Here is a 16814-nt window from a genome sequence, read left to right as displayed (position 1 = left end):
TCCTACAGCTCTCAAAGAAAAGGACAAGAAGAGTCAGTTTTCTACAGACATTTTTATTGATTAACATAGTTTTTTCTTCTGTATGACATACTTTTACACAGTAAAATAAGACAACTTTGACTTCATAAATAACAAAATTAGCCCTTATATCTCAATCCAGTCAAAATCTAAGTAAAATAGTTTGTTCTATATTTACATTCTGTACCAAAATAGGAAGCATATTCAAGGTCAGCCAGTTCTCTCAAAACAGTTGTTTTATCTCCAAGGTAAGCTTCACATTAAAAAGGCAACATTTGCACTTGGAACCCTGGTGACATAAGATCACATCACTTAATATACAAAATAGACCCCAGTCCCAAAGAGCGATACGTGCAAGTGTTCACCCAAGCACTCAGCCAAGCAAAAGCTGGTTGTTAGATCTTGCAGGGGAAAGATGTTGACCTGCTTGGCTGAAAGTCATTCACAGGAAACGTGGGGAAGAAAGGACACATGCGTTCCTCTCTAATGAAAGCAGAAAGATTTACAGGACAGATTTAAAAACAACTGGCCCTTGCAAGCAAGGAATTGTTGGTGTGTCTGCTCGCAGGTGACATCAACCTTCCTAATTTACTAGAGCACAACAAAAATAAAGAGTTATGTTACACCAGCAGTTAATTAATGGGGGGGAGGGTGTCAAAGTTCCATTTTGGTAGTTCACCTATATCTGAGGCCTTAACAGTCTCCCAAGACCTCATTTCAAAAAGAAATTAATTGCCTGCTTTTCTGTGTTATTTCCTCACTGCATACTCCAGCCAAAAGCAATCCTTCCTTCTTGTAATTGTTTGAAACACTAGAAATTTTTTTCCTGAAGTGTTAATAGCCTTGACTTCTAATTGAAATATTAGAAACGTGAACTGATGGAGGGGGGAACAAAAAAAGTCTGCAAGACTAATTTACTTCCATAGAGAAACATGGAACATGTTCTCACATTAAAGCAGTGGGCATGGTTTGGCTGCAGATAAACGATTTGTTTATTTCTTAGGGCAGCAAAAGTCCTGGGAATAATGCTAGATAGTCTGGTGAACACACAAAAGCCTATTTGGGCTTTATTTAAAAGATTTCACATATAAGAGGTTCAATATGATGGACTTGCCCCTATATGTTCAGGAAACTGAAAGTAGCTGCCTGCAATCTTTGTTTTTATTTAAAACTGGTGTTTACTTTTACTGGGAAATTGCGCTTAAGGCTATACAAATGGTTGCTTTAAGCTACAATTTTAGCTGCGTTCTACACTCAAAAATGGCTTATGCTCCCTACTGTTTTGCTCTTAAAAACCTGAGACATATTTTTACTTAATTCATCTTAAGACTTGGAAGTTCACAACAGCGGGTTAGAAGCTTAAGTGAAAGACAAACAGAACTGAGGTAGGCAGCTTTACTCGAACTTGTTTGACAGTCACCAATTCATCCGTACCTGAAAGTGAACGTGACACATTTCTTGGCAGTTCCTACAAGGCTACAGCTGCTAGCTTACTGACAGAAGGTAACCCGCTGGATTTTGCAAACCTTAACCTTCCCTCCCCAGTCCCCTAAAGTCACTTCCAATTCTGCAGTTCGCAGCCAGTTTAAGGACTGCATGACAAAGAAATTACAACTGAAATCTCAGATTATTAAGGCTTTAGTAGTTTTACTTTGCTGGACTCACTAATGCAGCTATTCAGCAGGTACCGGTAAAGCTGACTACATGGACGCTGACAGCCAGACAGATTTTCCCTGTAGGTACAACGCATTACAGCCTCTTTCTTTAATTGAATGTATACAATTCAGAAGTAGGTAAGCATCAATGTTTCAAGCCATCTTTCAATTTTCAGTTAATTCTCAGGAAGAGAGAAGAAAAGCCCTCAAGATAAACAACTGTGTAGAAGATAAAAAAAAATTCACTTAAATATAACACTTCACTTATACAGACAGGAGACTAGCATATCGAATACCAAGCACAATAAATAAACACCATTTAAAAATGTTTAACAGTTATAAATTTAACCAGAAAGTTCAGACAGTGCAAATATTCCACAGTAAGAAAAAATAACCAGTAATTTCTTTTCAAGTATAAAAAGCGTTGTTGTTGAGTGATACCATTTAACCTGTATTATTGCACACCAGACAAGAGACAATCACAACCTCTGGGACCTAATATATATTCTCAAACCTTTACGCTTTCAATGAATCCATTTATACTGACTGTTGATTGTGCATATATTAAAATTATCAGTGTTCACCTACTAATCTGAGTGTTTCTTAATTCAAACTTGTACACGTTTAAAGCATTTGATCCCTAATTTGTATTGCTTCTCAGAAACACCTATTTAAGGCTAATCTAGGCCTTGTTTAATGCAAAGCAAACTGTGCATAACCTGCAGTTAAGAAGGGGAACTAGCCCAGTGCAAGGTACTCTCTCAACCATGATGCCCTCAGACAGTTTTATGTTGCAGCTTATTCACCTCAGCAGTGTCATAAAAGCGTCTTTAAAAAAAATCTGGTAGGCACAAAGATTTTCTTCAGTGTCCTTATGATTACAATGGTAGTTCTTATTAAACAAGCTTAATTGTAGCTACAGAAATTTTACTCCCTACCCCTTCCGTATTAGAAGGGGATCAAGCCTTAAACAAGTTGTGTATCATCATCCTTCTCCCCACCTTCTCACCCACATTATCAGTGCACGTGGCCCATCTGCTCCCTCAGGTTTAGTACCTTCTCAAGAATGAAATTGGACAAACAGGACAGACAATGGATTGGACCACATAACTTTCTTTTATGCTAAGCAGGATTATTTGTAACATGTCGTCTAGGGTCAGAAACAAAGAAAAACACCTTCACAAGTGTTGTAGAGAGCAGCTGTCCTCAGCAAGACAGATTTTGCTCATTTCCTACCTCAGGTAGATTTTGTCCTCCAAAAGATGACTTTTGTACCAAGGTGTGCCCTTGTGTGGTTCAAAATGTCTGATTCTCTAACATAATCTAAATACTATGAATTATTTGAAATAATCAACTGTATGTCCAAGAAAAGGGGGAAAAAAAGACAGATTAGACATTTCTTTACATACTCATTTTTGGCCTAGAAGAGTCAGTATAGTTCTATAACATTATAGCTGCCATAGCTACTGGCTTGGCCTTCAGCAAAAAGTGAAACAAATGTATTTATGATCATATTATTAAAGAAATAATGCCATTATTAAGAAAAATAAAATAAAACCTACCCCAATTTTACAGACTGGCATCAGTAATAAAATGCATTTGCCTAGCAAATTGAATTTCTGAATATCCTCAGAGTAATGTTATTACACTGTACAGTAGAACTGGCACATGCTAAATGAAAATGTGATTTCTAGACAGTTGTCATGGTTATCAGTCTGAAAGTCTACTTTGTGCATTCACTAAGGTTTACATGAACCTCAAGAAGTAAATAACTTACTGCAAACTAACATGAATTCTGAGAAGTCTCAAAGCTACAGAATCCAGTTGTGGAAACAATTCCCAACAACCAGTCTATTCCATTAAATTAATTTTACTCATATACATTGTAATATGTTAAATAATAATAATTGTAAGAATTGTAATTTACTCATATACAATGTAATATACATTGTATACATTGTAAGAATGGACAAAACCCAAACAAAAACCTCCCACACCTGTTTGGGTCTGAGTTATTCGCAGTAACAGTAACTGATTTTCACATGGCTTTTGACTAAACCACTGAGGTATATTTCCAGTTTGAGGATGCTTTGCTACCGGTCACACAGAGAACATAACAAAAAAACAACCCAAGTTCTACTACAGAAGAGTTCTCATTTCAAATCTTGATCAAGTTGCCAGGTAGTCTAACAGAGCTGGCACAGTGGATCTCATTACTGTGACAAAATCAAAGGTTGCAATTCAGGAAAATACTGGCACTTATTGAGATGACAAGGTAAATTTTCCTCCTCTCAAACTCTGGCTGCTTTTGTCAGTAACTCCCCGACTACTGTCTGCACTGATACTTGCCAGGAGAGATGAGGTTCAGGAGAAGACAGCTGCCTGCAGAGACAAAAAAAACTCAGTGCTCCACAGTAAGAAGTACAACACTGTGGTATACCATCTTGGAACATCTTCTTGCTCCCTGCTGAAACTATGCGCAGAGAAATAATCCCGTTAGCAGGGGAATTAAGTTAGCCATCAACAGCCAAAGGGTTACAACCAGGTTAGATGAGCAGGAGCACAAATCTAAAATAAAAAACAAGACAGCATGAAGCTTATATTTCATATTTAAGAGAAAATAACCAGAGAGCAAAAACATATTTGTAGTAATCTGAACTGATTTACTTTTAGTTTTCAAGGACAGCAATTCATAAAAGCTGAATAACATGATTTATTCCCTTTAAGATTAAATTAATTTCTGCAATAACTAATAATAGTTAGGAGAACAAATGAGCTGAATGTATCAGTATGGCAAGAAAAGGACAGGAAGTTTACTAATGCATGACTGGGGATAAGCAGCATTTCAAAATCACAGACTCAAAAGACTAGATACATAAGCATTTTATATATTATGTTATATAAGCGTATTATATGTATGCACATATATAAGCATATATATTAATATATTTTAAAAATACCCCCCATCTCCTAGGATGTGAATCTGTTTGAATTCACACTTGCTGTTTCTCTGGGAGAGGGAGATGTCAGTCTCCTATATTACAGCTTTCTCATGCTAAAATCTGATCTGTAGGAGTCATTCCACCAACCCCTGAAACGTTCCCATTTCAAAGACTTGAAATGGTACACACAAACCCCAGAACATGTTGAAAAAAAGAATTAAATGTACAGGTTACCTACACAGGTTTATTTTTTTCCCTCAAAACCTGCAGTAGAGACAGCACATCAACAATTACAAAATTGATTAAAGGCTTAGAAATTAGCCTCTAGAGAAAAATACTGTAAGGACTGTTCTCTTTCACTAAGTGGCTTTTTACACAATCAACTCTAGACAAAACAGTAACTGGTAGTCAGCAACTTAAGGTTCTTTTCTTCCTTCAAAAAGCAAAGTGACACCTGTCATTTGTGTCCTGGATTACTGCATTAATATTGCCAATAGGAACTTATATAAGCGAATACTCATTTTGCACCAAGGTGATGATTCTGAAGGTTATTAAAATGATATGTTTTCCAGAACAGGAAATCAGGAGCCAACCTACCAATTGGTGCAACTCTTGATAAGTTAGAAGCTGGAGGATCCCGCTCTGGGGGACAGGAGTCACAGAAGTCCCAGCAGGCTGGACAAACCAGATTTCCAACGTGGATCCAGCCATTCATCTGAATGCTCACTGTTAATACTTGACCTGAGCGGCTGCACAAGTACGCAGTGTCCTTGACCCAAACGTGCAGTCCTTGTGGAGAACAAGAAACCTTAAAAGAAAGGAATAAAAGTAAGGTCTGTATTATGATTTATTGGAAATATGCCTGGGGGGTTGGAAGTTCTTTCAATAAGGAAATAAAATATTCAGTAAACAGCCTTCATACAGCATAGATTAAGTGCAGCTATTTTAATGCACTCAGAGCAGCTACTCGTTTAAAAATGCTTTAAAGCACTGACTGTACCCTTTTCATGCAATTATATAGATAATCAACTGAGACAGAGTAAAATTCTGTTTCTGCTAATGAGCATGCTTTTAGAGTTGTGCTGCCTTTGAAAGAAACAGCTTTAAGTGAGATAGCCCTGAGAGGGAGGATAATGAAAAGTGACACGTGCACAGTGCTTTCTACAGCAGGAAAATCAGAGTGATTTAACTAACGTAAAACTTCAACAGAAGATTCCAAAGTATTCTCACTTATCCCTGTGACACTTAGTCCTCAGGTAAGACAGGTAAGTCCTAGCAAGACTGGAAGTAACACACAAGTCTGCCCAGTGGCCACGCGCTTGACTTGATGCATGATCTGAACTACAGACTCACAGTTGGAAAATACTTATTTCCAAAGCATGTCATAATCTAGTGACTTTCAGGAAGAGAATATCATGTACGGTGTCCAGGTGCATAGTTTTAACAGCCATAGCCTGCATTTTATATTAGATTTCTCCCTTTGGTGTTACTACAAAAGTGAAGCAAGCAAAGAACCCACACAGCACACATACTTACTTGGTAACACCCACTACCCCAGTCAGGGTAACTGAGTTTCCTCCTGCATTGTTCCATGACAAAAGCTGACTTCTGAATAAGACATACAGAGTTTGGTCCATATTCTTCTGCACCATAGTTTTTGGTAGGATCTAAGGTGGAAAGAATATATTGAACCTCAGTTTACCAGGCGAAAAGGAAGTCCACACTAAATTAATTTGCCATAATTAGTCAGTCTCTACAGGCAATTCCAGGTTTACTTTTGGAATGTTTCAGACCATTAATCATTATATTCAAGACAATAATTCTCAGACTGAGTAAAGCATGAAGAAAACCAAGGTTTTAAAAATACACTATCCACACGCTTCTACAGAAATGTTTGCTCCCAGGGAGTGCCAGCTGTGGTTGCTGGCTTGAGGGGAGAGCGTGTTTGTTCATTTGGCTTTGAGAGAATTGCACACACAGGTAATATCCTGCAGTGTCCTGGAGCTCTGCTATATTGAGACTTCATGTGCTATTCCAGGAGGTAGGCCCATGCTCTAGTAATTTGCCAGGCTCCCTGCTTTGGATGGAAGACTACAAAGGTGAAAAGTAGATTTGTTTCCAGAGAGACTCAAAAGCAACTGAACAACACTCCCCCTGTAACCTCTGTCTTGTATTTGGATCATTTGAGGATAATTTCTGTTCAACTCTTATGCCATTTTTGTATTTCATATACACCTAGGAAGCAAACGCTCACAAGGTAATCCAGATAAACAAATACAGGCCCTTAAATACAACACTAAATTCTGGAAGCTTACCTGGTTGGTTTTCAATTATTCTGCAGTCTGAGCTGCGTTGAAATTCACCACTTAAATGCCAACTGAATTCTTGACTGAACGGACAATAGTCAGCAATTTCTACTGAGCCACCATAATAAGGCAAGTCTTCTGCTGGTACTCCATTAAGATTGTCAAAATACTGCAAAAACAAAATAGGCAGTGAGACAGCTGGTGCAGAGAAAAGGGTACAGCTGTTATTTTGTCGTTATTGCTTTTATTTATTTAATTTTTTAATAGAACCAATCACTAAAGCTGTAAGAACATCCATTACTTCTCAGGAGCGCTTTTAACAGCGACTCAGAATACCCCGAACAGATGAGCATAGACTATTTAAGAATACACAAGTAATGCACAGAGATCCATATTTACATGTATGGTTCCCTAGCCCTGCACTGCCCCCTGTCTCCTCTTGCAATCACAGTCATCTCTGGGAAGCAAATGTTTCAGTGCGCAGTAACACGAGGGCACAGATTAGCTGAAGAAATACCTCAGACAAAACATTATGGGGGACTTCTGTTACACAGCAACATTTTCAACTGAAACGTGCTTAGACAGTCAAGCAACATCCCTATTGTTTTATTAACAATCACAAGGCTTTTTTTTTTTTTTTTTTTTAAGCCTCCAGGCTTCTTAGAATAGAGTAAGCAGACATTTTTCACAACATCTACTCTCATCAACTAGTTCAGAAGAAAAAAAAAAAAAGAAAAAAACACATCCTGGCTGCAAAACACAGTAATGCAAATACTTAGTTATTTAGTAAATTACAACTCATACCTGATATTCCTGAGGTAACCGCTTTGGAAACTTCTGTAAGTTGCACACTGCTACTGCTCTTTGGTCCTGTCTGCAGGTTAACTGCAAAGGATTACTTCTCAAAGTGTCACAGTACGGACTGATTAATTGCCTCCTCAAAAAAAAAAAAAAAAAAAAAAGTAACATAAGTTTACAAAAAGCAGTTAACCTAAACTATGCAGTTTTGTTGACTATCCCTGCTCTTCCTAATACTTGAAGCACATAAAGAAGCAGCAATATCTTGTCTGTAGGCTAATTATTGTTATTTGGTTATAAACTTCCTAGTTTAAAGAATATCAGATCAGCAAACAAAGTCACAACCTGCTTAGTTATGTAGTTTCAATAACATTGTTTTGTAAACTTTAAAGAAAAAAATACAAACAAAACAGGGCTGCAATGGAGCAAATTTACAAGTACTGAAATGAACAAGAAGTATGATAGCTAAAACAAAGCCTATTTCTGGAGCTTTGGGTAAAATCCAGTAATGTAAATGCAGCCAATAACATTTTACAATTAAAAAGGACAAAATAAAAAAGCAACACTTAGACAAAGTCCTTCCACCCAACTCCAAAACACAGTTCTCTTAAAGAGCAAATACATTCCTATGCTTGTCTTTGTATTTATTGGGTAAAATAGTACTGTTCCCAATACATTCGGTGTGCTCCTTCTTGGGTGCACTCTGAAAATTCTTACGAGAGCATTCCTTGTGTATTACTTTTTACTGAGTTGCATTTGAAAAAAGGACAAATGTGAACAAGCACAAGTCTTCCACCTCCTTATATAAAAAAATGGCTTACTTTTGTTTCTTTTGGTCAATCCAGAACTTACAGCTCTTCATTACAAAGTCACAGCCTTTATTACGTCCCCAGTCTAATTTCTCCGCCATGCTATAATTTGCTTTATACCAACTGCAAAGGTATTTTAAAATGAGAATACAATTTAAAAATTAGAGTTATAATTAATAAAAGAGCAGTTCAAAATAGTTTATACTATGCCTAAAGGTTTTCAAATGATAGAACAGGGAAATAACTCCTTGCTGCCTAATAATAAAAAAGTATGATAATTTCACTATTTTTCAACTCACAATGAGCTAAATGAAAACTTCATTGTCTATTTGTTTGACAGCAATGCATATTGGTCTACAAAGGACTAATGCATACAAAAAGATGAAATTTTAGGCAATTTTGCTTTTCTTCCATATATGCTTCCTGTCTACAAAAAAGACAAAAAAAAGTGCTATGTGGAACTGACAAAAGACTTACATTAAGAGAAAAGAGAAAACAGACTCTGCAAACAGAACTATGCATTGCAGCACATGCTTTTATGGCTATATTAAGAGTGGATTTTTTAATATATGTGAAGAAAAATTAACATACAAGGTATAATTCCTTGTTTAATGTCACGCTGGTTATGCCAATTATTTACTGTGTGGCAGATGAATAAACACAAGTGCATCAATTCCAAATAACATCAAGTGCAACAAACACACTTGAACAAACAGAAAAACCACCACACCATTATTATTCCTATTAACACTTACCCCGTGTCTTCCATTAATGCTAAGGTAATCCTGGAAAAGACTCGGTTCTGCGTATGGGATCCAGTCATAGCTTCATTCTGAAAGTTACAAGTTACTATTAGTAAGCTCCTGAAAAATCAGGAGCCACGCATTCAAGGGCATAGAAGTTCCAGTCCCTTCTTATTATAGACGTTCCATTTCCAATCTCTTTCATAAAAGGGATCAAAAGGTATAACGCCCTTTTCCCAGTCTGCCCTACAAAGTCTCATGAGTCAGAAACCTTATGCCAAATTCCAGCTGAACCTTATTCATGGCCAATCTATACTTATTTTTTCTTTAGGTAAAAGAAACTCCTCCTTGCATATTTATTTATAGCAATCATGCCCCCTTTTCTGTCCCCTTTTCTGTCCTTTTTTGGGTAAGTTGAAAGCCAAGCTCATGTAGTGGTGTGTTCTTTTGGGGGGTAAGACTGACTTTCAATTTTCCCAGTATTTCTAGAGGTCCTTTTCAGGAGAGAAGAACACAGGACTAAAGGAACACAGAACTCTACGTGAAGATTTACTAGTCCAGCAGTGATATTTTCCACCTTACTTTAAAAGCTCACAACATCCTCAAAGAGTAACTCTGGACACTTCTGAGTTTCCTAATCATCAACTGACAGTTTTAACACCCATGTGTCTTCTTCCAGCTCAGTCATTTCCAGCTAATAAGCTTCTGGCTTACAACAAAAGTTGCTCACCCTTAATTACACAGCTCTGGGATTCCTACTACCAAACTTTTCTCACTTACTATTTCTTCAGAGTGTAGTCTTCCAGCCTTCCCTCTCCACTAGCATGGCTGGGAAGAGTTACCATCTGCAGACAGCAAATTTGGTACTATCACTAAAATATTTAATGAGAGAATGATCAAGACCAAAACCAAACCATACGGGTTACTTTCCAGATACAAACTTTCTCTGGAAACAAGACTGCTAATAGTGTCCCTTGGGCTGATCTTATTAAATCCTTTAGATTATCCTTACTTTAATGGCAGCCCTTCTAGCTGACCCTGAACAAGAAACATTACCAGATGTTTCTACAAGAAACACTACCAAAAAGCAGGAAAAATCAGCTGTTGTGGTCTCCTGAAATACATATTTTTTCATGTTTACTTCCATGAAAAGGTCTGTCCTGATGCATTTACCTTATGGTTTACCTCACTTCATACAATAATTAGAAACTATACTGCTGCCCAAAATATCACATAATGTTATAAATAAAAATAAGCTTAAGCGTCAGGAGGAAAATAAATGTTTCCTTGATCAGATGAGGTTCTGGAATAGGGATGGCAAAACCTAACCCTAACAAGACATGCCAAAAGATGAAATCCAGACAGTAAACAGACAGAACAATCAAGAAGCATGACATAACTGAATTTTCATTTTTTTCAAAAATCAAGAGATTTCATTTTCCAGCAGTCATCTTATCTGAAACTCATATTCTGAGATTTAGCAAGGAAGTAAAATAATATTTATCTAGCAATTGGACATTTAAGTGTTTCCAGTTTAGCATTGTATGTGATATATTTCAGTGAGGTATTTCTCATACCTATGTTTTCAAGGCTCTGGTGAATACCGCTATAAACCTAAAAATAAAGACGGGGAGCAGGCTTTTCCAAATCCCCCTCCATTCCTAATATTAGCACCAACCTCCAACAACCTCTTCTCCCAGTGATTGAGCTCCGTACCCATGCCACCTTGATTTTCAAGCTCCATTCCCTCTAGGATTGGACAATTAAAATGTTTACGAGCTTCTTCCTAGAAAGAAAACATATCAACACAACTCATAAGTATTCATGGACAAATATGATTAGAAGTTATTTTCAATACCAAATATATTACACTTAGTATATGTTTAGTTGGGGTAAAAAAAAAAATTTAGAGGTGTGGGAATCAAGAAGGATTTCCAAAAATATTTAAGTACTCCCTTTTTAAACATTACAAAATGTTCAATGCATTATTTTGTAATGCATAAAACTACAAAGAAAAAAAATAAAGAAAAGTTTTAAAAGAAAAATATTAAATTGGATGAAATTAAACTAGAAAAAAAGTAGCAGCACTATCTGTTAAGGCAACAGGAATACGAGGTGCCTAAGTCTGCAGGAAAGCCTCTGAAGAGTAGGATTAAGGCAACAATATCAATTTTGCTCAACCGTTTACAATTTACTTCCCAATCCCTTCATTGTCTCTTTTATTGAGTTATTTATTTCAAACTGCCAGCCATTTTCCTTCACTTCTTTTTCACCTTGGATAGCCCCTTCTCAACTAATTAGATCATCATAATTATATAGTCTTTGGGCCATACATTCAAAAAAATAAAAAATAAATAACACAACACTATTTAAAGTTAACTTATTACTGCTTAAAAAGAGTGAGAAATAATTGTGACTCAAGAATGTTATGACATACATAGTGTACAGCTAAGTTAATCAACACTTACAACTACACGAGGTGTTACCAGAAGGTGAACAGTATGGCGAAGCATTTGGCCACCACGTACATCCCATAACCTCACTGCTTTATGAACAACCTTATCGCTCCATTGATACAAACCTAGACTGTAAGAAGAATGTGTTAGTTATGGATGTTTTGATAAACACACGCTACTGTACAAAGCTTTATTTCCATTAAAAACCAGAATTAAGAATTTCCATTTCTCTTTCTTTTAAATTGACTGTGCAACACTTCTCCTTTGTAAGATACGTTATAATCTTTGTAAGATTTATTACATAGCCAGCTCTGATCTAACATGCTAAAGTAAGATTACTAAAAAGATGTCTGTAGACTCAAGACTTATTTTCTACAGTTATCAAAAACGTACTGCAAATTGTTTATTCAATAACAAGGGAGAAAGATCAAGCAGCAGACTACAGGCATTGCCGTTTCTGCACAATTATAGACCTCAAATGATACGTGCCTGAAAAAAAATCTAGCTCCGCTGACGTTACACAGACTACAGAAAATATAAGTGCCAGTTGAGTGCGGTGCTCAGAAAACCTCTAAATTTAAGCAATGGTTGTTGCAATGCTTAACTTCAGGCTTCCTGACAAAAATCGTTTCTTAAATCATCTCCGTGCATTACAAGGTAAGTGTTTAATGCCAATGTAAAGGAAGACTAAAATAAAAATAGAACAGTGTTTGAACATAACAAATACAAAGAATTCTAATAAAGCTATTAAGTTGGATTTTCAACAGGCTAACAGCAAGAATATATCTAAAAAGGCAACCTGAAGACATCCCTTCAGCACTGAGAATACTGAGAGGTCCAAAAATATGAAATACCTTTCATTAAAAGGAGGGAGTCCATCTGCATATCTTGTTGTCAAAGGTTTTCCATCATCATCACGATAAAATGCAAACAGTCCAGCAGAGAAACCCTGCAAGTTCAAAATCAAACAGAAACCTTCGGTAAGACATTTACACACCATGTCAAATGCCATGAAAAGTTCTTGTATGCAGCAGGTAGACTATTAACACACGAGTTGAGAGAGGCAATGCAAGAGCTTTACCCTCACCAGACACGCTTCTCTTGCAACAAGCAGGAGAGATGTGAGGGGGAAGGCACAAATTTCAGGGCAGGGAAATGTGTTCTATAATACCAGCCCTTACCAGTGCATGGATAATCTCGTGTTTCACTGTAGACAACATGCCAACAAATTCCTGAGCCTGCGTTGAGATCATGTTTGGACACAAGTTAGCATATCCTGCTATTGGCCTGGAAGACAGTTTTAAAATTATATTGTTTTCAGTAAAATACTAGCAAATTCAATTCATATTCACTTGAAGAGGCAGAAAGCAACACTGGAAACTAAAGACTAATGTAAATATAAGTGCTTCTAGATAACTTCCCTTAACTAATTATAACTAGTCTGTTAACAATCCCGTGACTTTATTGCTACAATAGGGGAAGAGGGATGGGATCAGTCTGTACACCAACATGCAGCACAGATATTACTGACAATAGTACAGGAGATCTGAATTTCAGGTGTAGTCATTACAGAGGTACAACATGTCTGTTGAAGTGACTATAGCCAAATGAGAAACAAAAGCCATGTAAGCAGGGGCTATTTGCCTTTTTCTTTGAGTTTTTGGAAGTACGACCTTTCCTTCAACAGAAGCAGGATTGTGAGATAAAATTCAGGCAGTAAAAGCAGAAGATTACTTTTGACTTAGATGTCTCAGTTTTATGAGTTAAGTGTTATTCGATTGTTCTGTGCTTTTATGTGAATACAGCATTTGGCATTATTTCAATGATTTCTGTGTTAGCCTATACACAACACAGGCAGACAGTTCAACTCCATATATACAATTGAAAGTTTAACTAAAGAAAGTTTGTACCAGACAGAATACTTGCCTGTCCATTTCAGCTTCCAGTTGGCAGTAGGCTGCATATGCAATGATGTTTTCATGGCCACACCTTTCAGTAGTGAGAGCACTGACGTAAAGCACAAAGTCAGCATCTCGAACCCCTTCTTGGTCAGGTAAGCCAAAGTGCCGTTCGTTCTGATTGTACACCCTGCATTGCTTTGACAATGTTCAAAGGAAACAGTTAAAATACATCAGCTATGATAGAACTTCTGTAGAACAAAACACAACTAGCTGGAAGCCAAGAATAAACCCCAGCCTATGACAGCTGAAGATGAGAAAATTCCCTGTGACAACAGTAAACAAACCCAGAGCCAGGGAACAACTTTCAAAAGATTAGCCATTTTGATTAAAAGCTAGGAAGGTGGCAGCTGTTGAAAAAAAGGTGCTTGCCAAGCTAGATTAATTTAAAAGTTTTGGCTCACAGAAATAGTATATACATAAGCAGACATTGCATTTCACATTTAATGCAATATATTTTTAATGCTGAAGTTGAAATGTCAAGCTAAAAGAAATCTGGTGATCACATACTGTAGTCGATTCAAAAATTCATGCAAGAAAATAAGTTAGAAGCATTTCCTGCACCGTGCTCCTTGTTCATCAAAAACCACTGTTTTGATTCAAAATTTATGATTAATTCTGTGAAAATCTGACTCACTGACCAAGGAGAATAATGAAGCAACTAGATGACATTTCATAAGCTTTGAATGTCATTATGTGTGTACTTTTCTATATCACAGACTTAAAGAACAGTAAACATTACATTTTTCCATGACTTTTAGTTCAACATCATAAACTAAAGACACTAACTACATTGACGCTAACTAAATTTGAGTGACAGAATAGAACAACTTAAGCTATCTCCTGCAAAAAGAATTGTAGAATCACAGAATGGTTTGGGTTGGAAGGGACCTTAAAGCTCATCTAATTCCAACCCCCTGCCATGAGCAGAGACACCTCCCACCACACCAGGCTGCCTAAAGCCCCATTCAATCTGACCTTGAGCACTTGCAGTGATGGTACAGCCACAGCTTCTCAGGGCAGCCTGTTCAGTGTCTCACCACCCTCACAGTGAAGAATTTCTTCCTTATATCTAATCTAAACCTACCCTCTTGCAGTTTAAAACCACTACTCCTTGTCCTCTCACTACACTCCCCGACAAAGAGTGTATATACCTTTAGGTATCAGAAGGTTGTCATAAGGTCTCCCCAGAGCCTTCTCTTCTCCGGGCTGAATCACTTGTGAGTGTACTAGCAGTACTAACATTTTAAGTAGTTTCCACAAACTGCACTCCTCCAAAGGTTAAGAAGCACCTGGATGGTTCAGCTTACCTGGAGGTGTTTTTCAGGAACTATAACTGGTCCACACCTCGTATGGTTTGCACAGGCCACTCGGCAGTATCTGTGAGGATCAGCTTTCCTCCTTAAATATTGGTTTGTTGCACACTGCCTTCAATCAAACATGAAAGACAGTTAGCATTGTTTTAGAATTAAAATAAAACTAGCAGAATCTTACAGCACCCAACAACACTGTAATACACGTTTAATATAGCACTGTTGTAACTTCCATGCTGAAAAACGTTATGCTACTCTGGAAGACAACACTTCCAGTTGTTAACGGAGTATCTACAGGTGCAAAAAAAAGATTTGGAACAGGTTCATAAACAGGGATACACATAAAAGGAAATAAGCAGCATGATACTCTAACATCTCTGATAAAACAAACATAGGTGTTGATCATGGAAGGTCAGCAAACTTGTGTGTTCTCCTTCAATAGCATCTCCCAACACTGGGCCAGATGGATCGCTGGTCTGACCCAGGAGAGCATTTCTTATGCTCTTATTCTATTCTTACTTTAATGTCTACACAATGCAATGTTAAATATTGAATGCAGTAAGTGATTTTCAACAAACTTTCACATACCTGCTTAGCAATATAGTACCTGCTGATTTGCGCACTTGGAAAGTCTTCTCCAAGTAAGATATAGCTTGTGGAAAAAGCTTGTTCTAAATAGAACAAAAATAAAAGTCACCCAGTGGTAGTGCAGACATAACTTACAACCACTAACTGCCTAGGTACCTGAAACTTGCTAATGCTGTGGTATAGCAGAATAGCAGAGATCCAGACTTCCAAGTTCGGAAATATTTAGTTCCAACATTTCTGTATTTTGTTATTGGAATGACAAAGCAAGATGGAAGTCAGTATTAATTTGGATGTACAGCTTCAAAGAGGCTGACTTCATTTCAGCCCCGATCTTACAGGTCACTGGGAACTGCCCATCACAGATTCCCCTGCAGCTTGTCTCTGCGACCTCCAAGCCTGGCTGCTGCCCTCTCTTTTACTGCCTACTTGCACAATAAATCAAAAGACGCCAGTAGGCATATTTAAAGTACTCCTAAAGAATTTTAATCGTTTCTTAGTACTGCTAGAAGCTATGTAGGTCCTGCTCATCGACAGCTTTGTGCGCTGGGATATAGCAAGCACCTATTAAATAATATTTAACATAGCAGTGGGAGGATTTGGGAGAAACAGTCTGTACCCAAAGCCTCGCTTCCCTGACCAGAGGATATGGAAGCGCCTTAATCACATCAGTAAAGTCTTGACTTACGTATAAATAATAAAGAGAAGGAACCCATACCTTTATAAGGTGCCTTTTCTCCGGCAGCAAACTGTTTAAAAAGAAAGAAAAAAAAAAAGAGCGTTAGCCACTAGGGTTTGCATTGCGGGATGAGGACAAAAAGGGGTCACCGCCACAGCACAGCACACCGTACTCACTCCTCCACGCTCCTGTCGTACACGATCTTAATCCGCAGCCGCTGCCCCACGTCCCTCCTGACGAGGCGATCCTCGGCCAGGGGCACCCCGTACACCACCTGCCGCGGGGAGCACAGCCGTGGGCGCCGCCTCACCCTCCCTCCCCGCCCGTCCTCCTCCCGACCCCAGCCCCCGAGCTGCCCCCTCCCGGCCTGGCCTCACCTCCCCGCGGCCGGGCGGCCGGTGGTGGCAGGGCGAGGAGCGGGGCGAGGCGGCGGCGCCCAGCAGCAGCAGGAGGAGGGCGGCCGGCAGCGCCCTGCCCGCGGCCCCGCACCGCCCGCCGGCCGCCATGTTGGCTGCCCCTCCGCCGCGTCGCCATGGAGGCGGCGCCGGCCGC

General features: G+C 38.3%; 1 protein-coding gene across 1 annotated transcript; it reads right to left on the bottom strand.

Moving 5' to 3' along the window:
* Positions 1–43: 43 nt before the first annotated feature.
* Positions 44–16768, bottom strand: LMLN (leishmanolysin like peptidase; the record flags this gene model as incomplete). The annotated part of the gene is made up of 17 exons (XM_082763268.1): positions 44–4241; positions 5213–5423; positions 6152–6282; positions 6931–7090; positions 7726–7858; positions 8541–8651; positions 9284–9360; positions 10950–11057; positions 11740–11857; positions 12582–12676; positions 12909–13014; positions 13654–13823; positions 14996–15113; positions 15587–15669; positions 16302–16332; positions 16439–16536; positions 16640–16768. The coding sequence occupies 17 exons, from the start codon at positions 16766–16768 to the stop codon at positions 4147–4149; spliced, it is 1974 nt and encodes a 657-aa protein (XP_082619394.1). The 3' UTR covers positions 44–4146.
* Positions 16769–16814: the final 46 nt, after the last annotated feature.

This window comes from Aythya marila (assembly GCF_965140915.1).
Source record: "Aythya marila genome assembly, chromosome: 6".
Classification (NCBI taxonomy): Eukaryota; Metazoa; Chordata; class Aves; order Anseriformes; family Anatidae; genus Aythya; species Aythya marila.
Note: the sequence above shows the minus strand (reverse complement) of the source record. Positions and strands in the feature narration are given on the sequence as shown.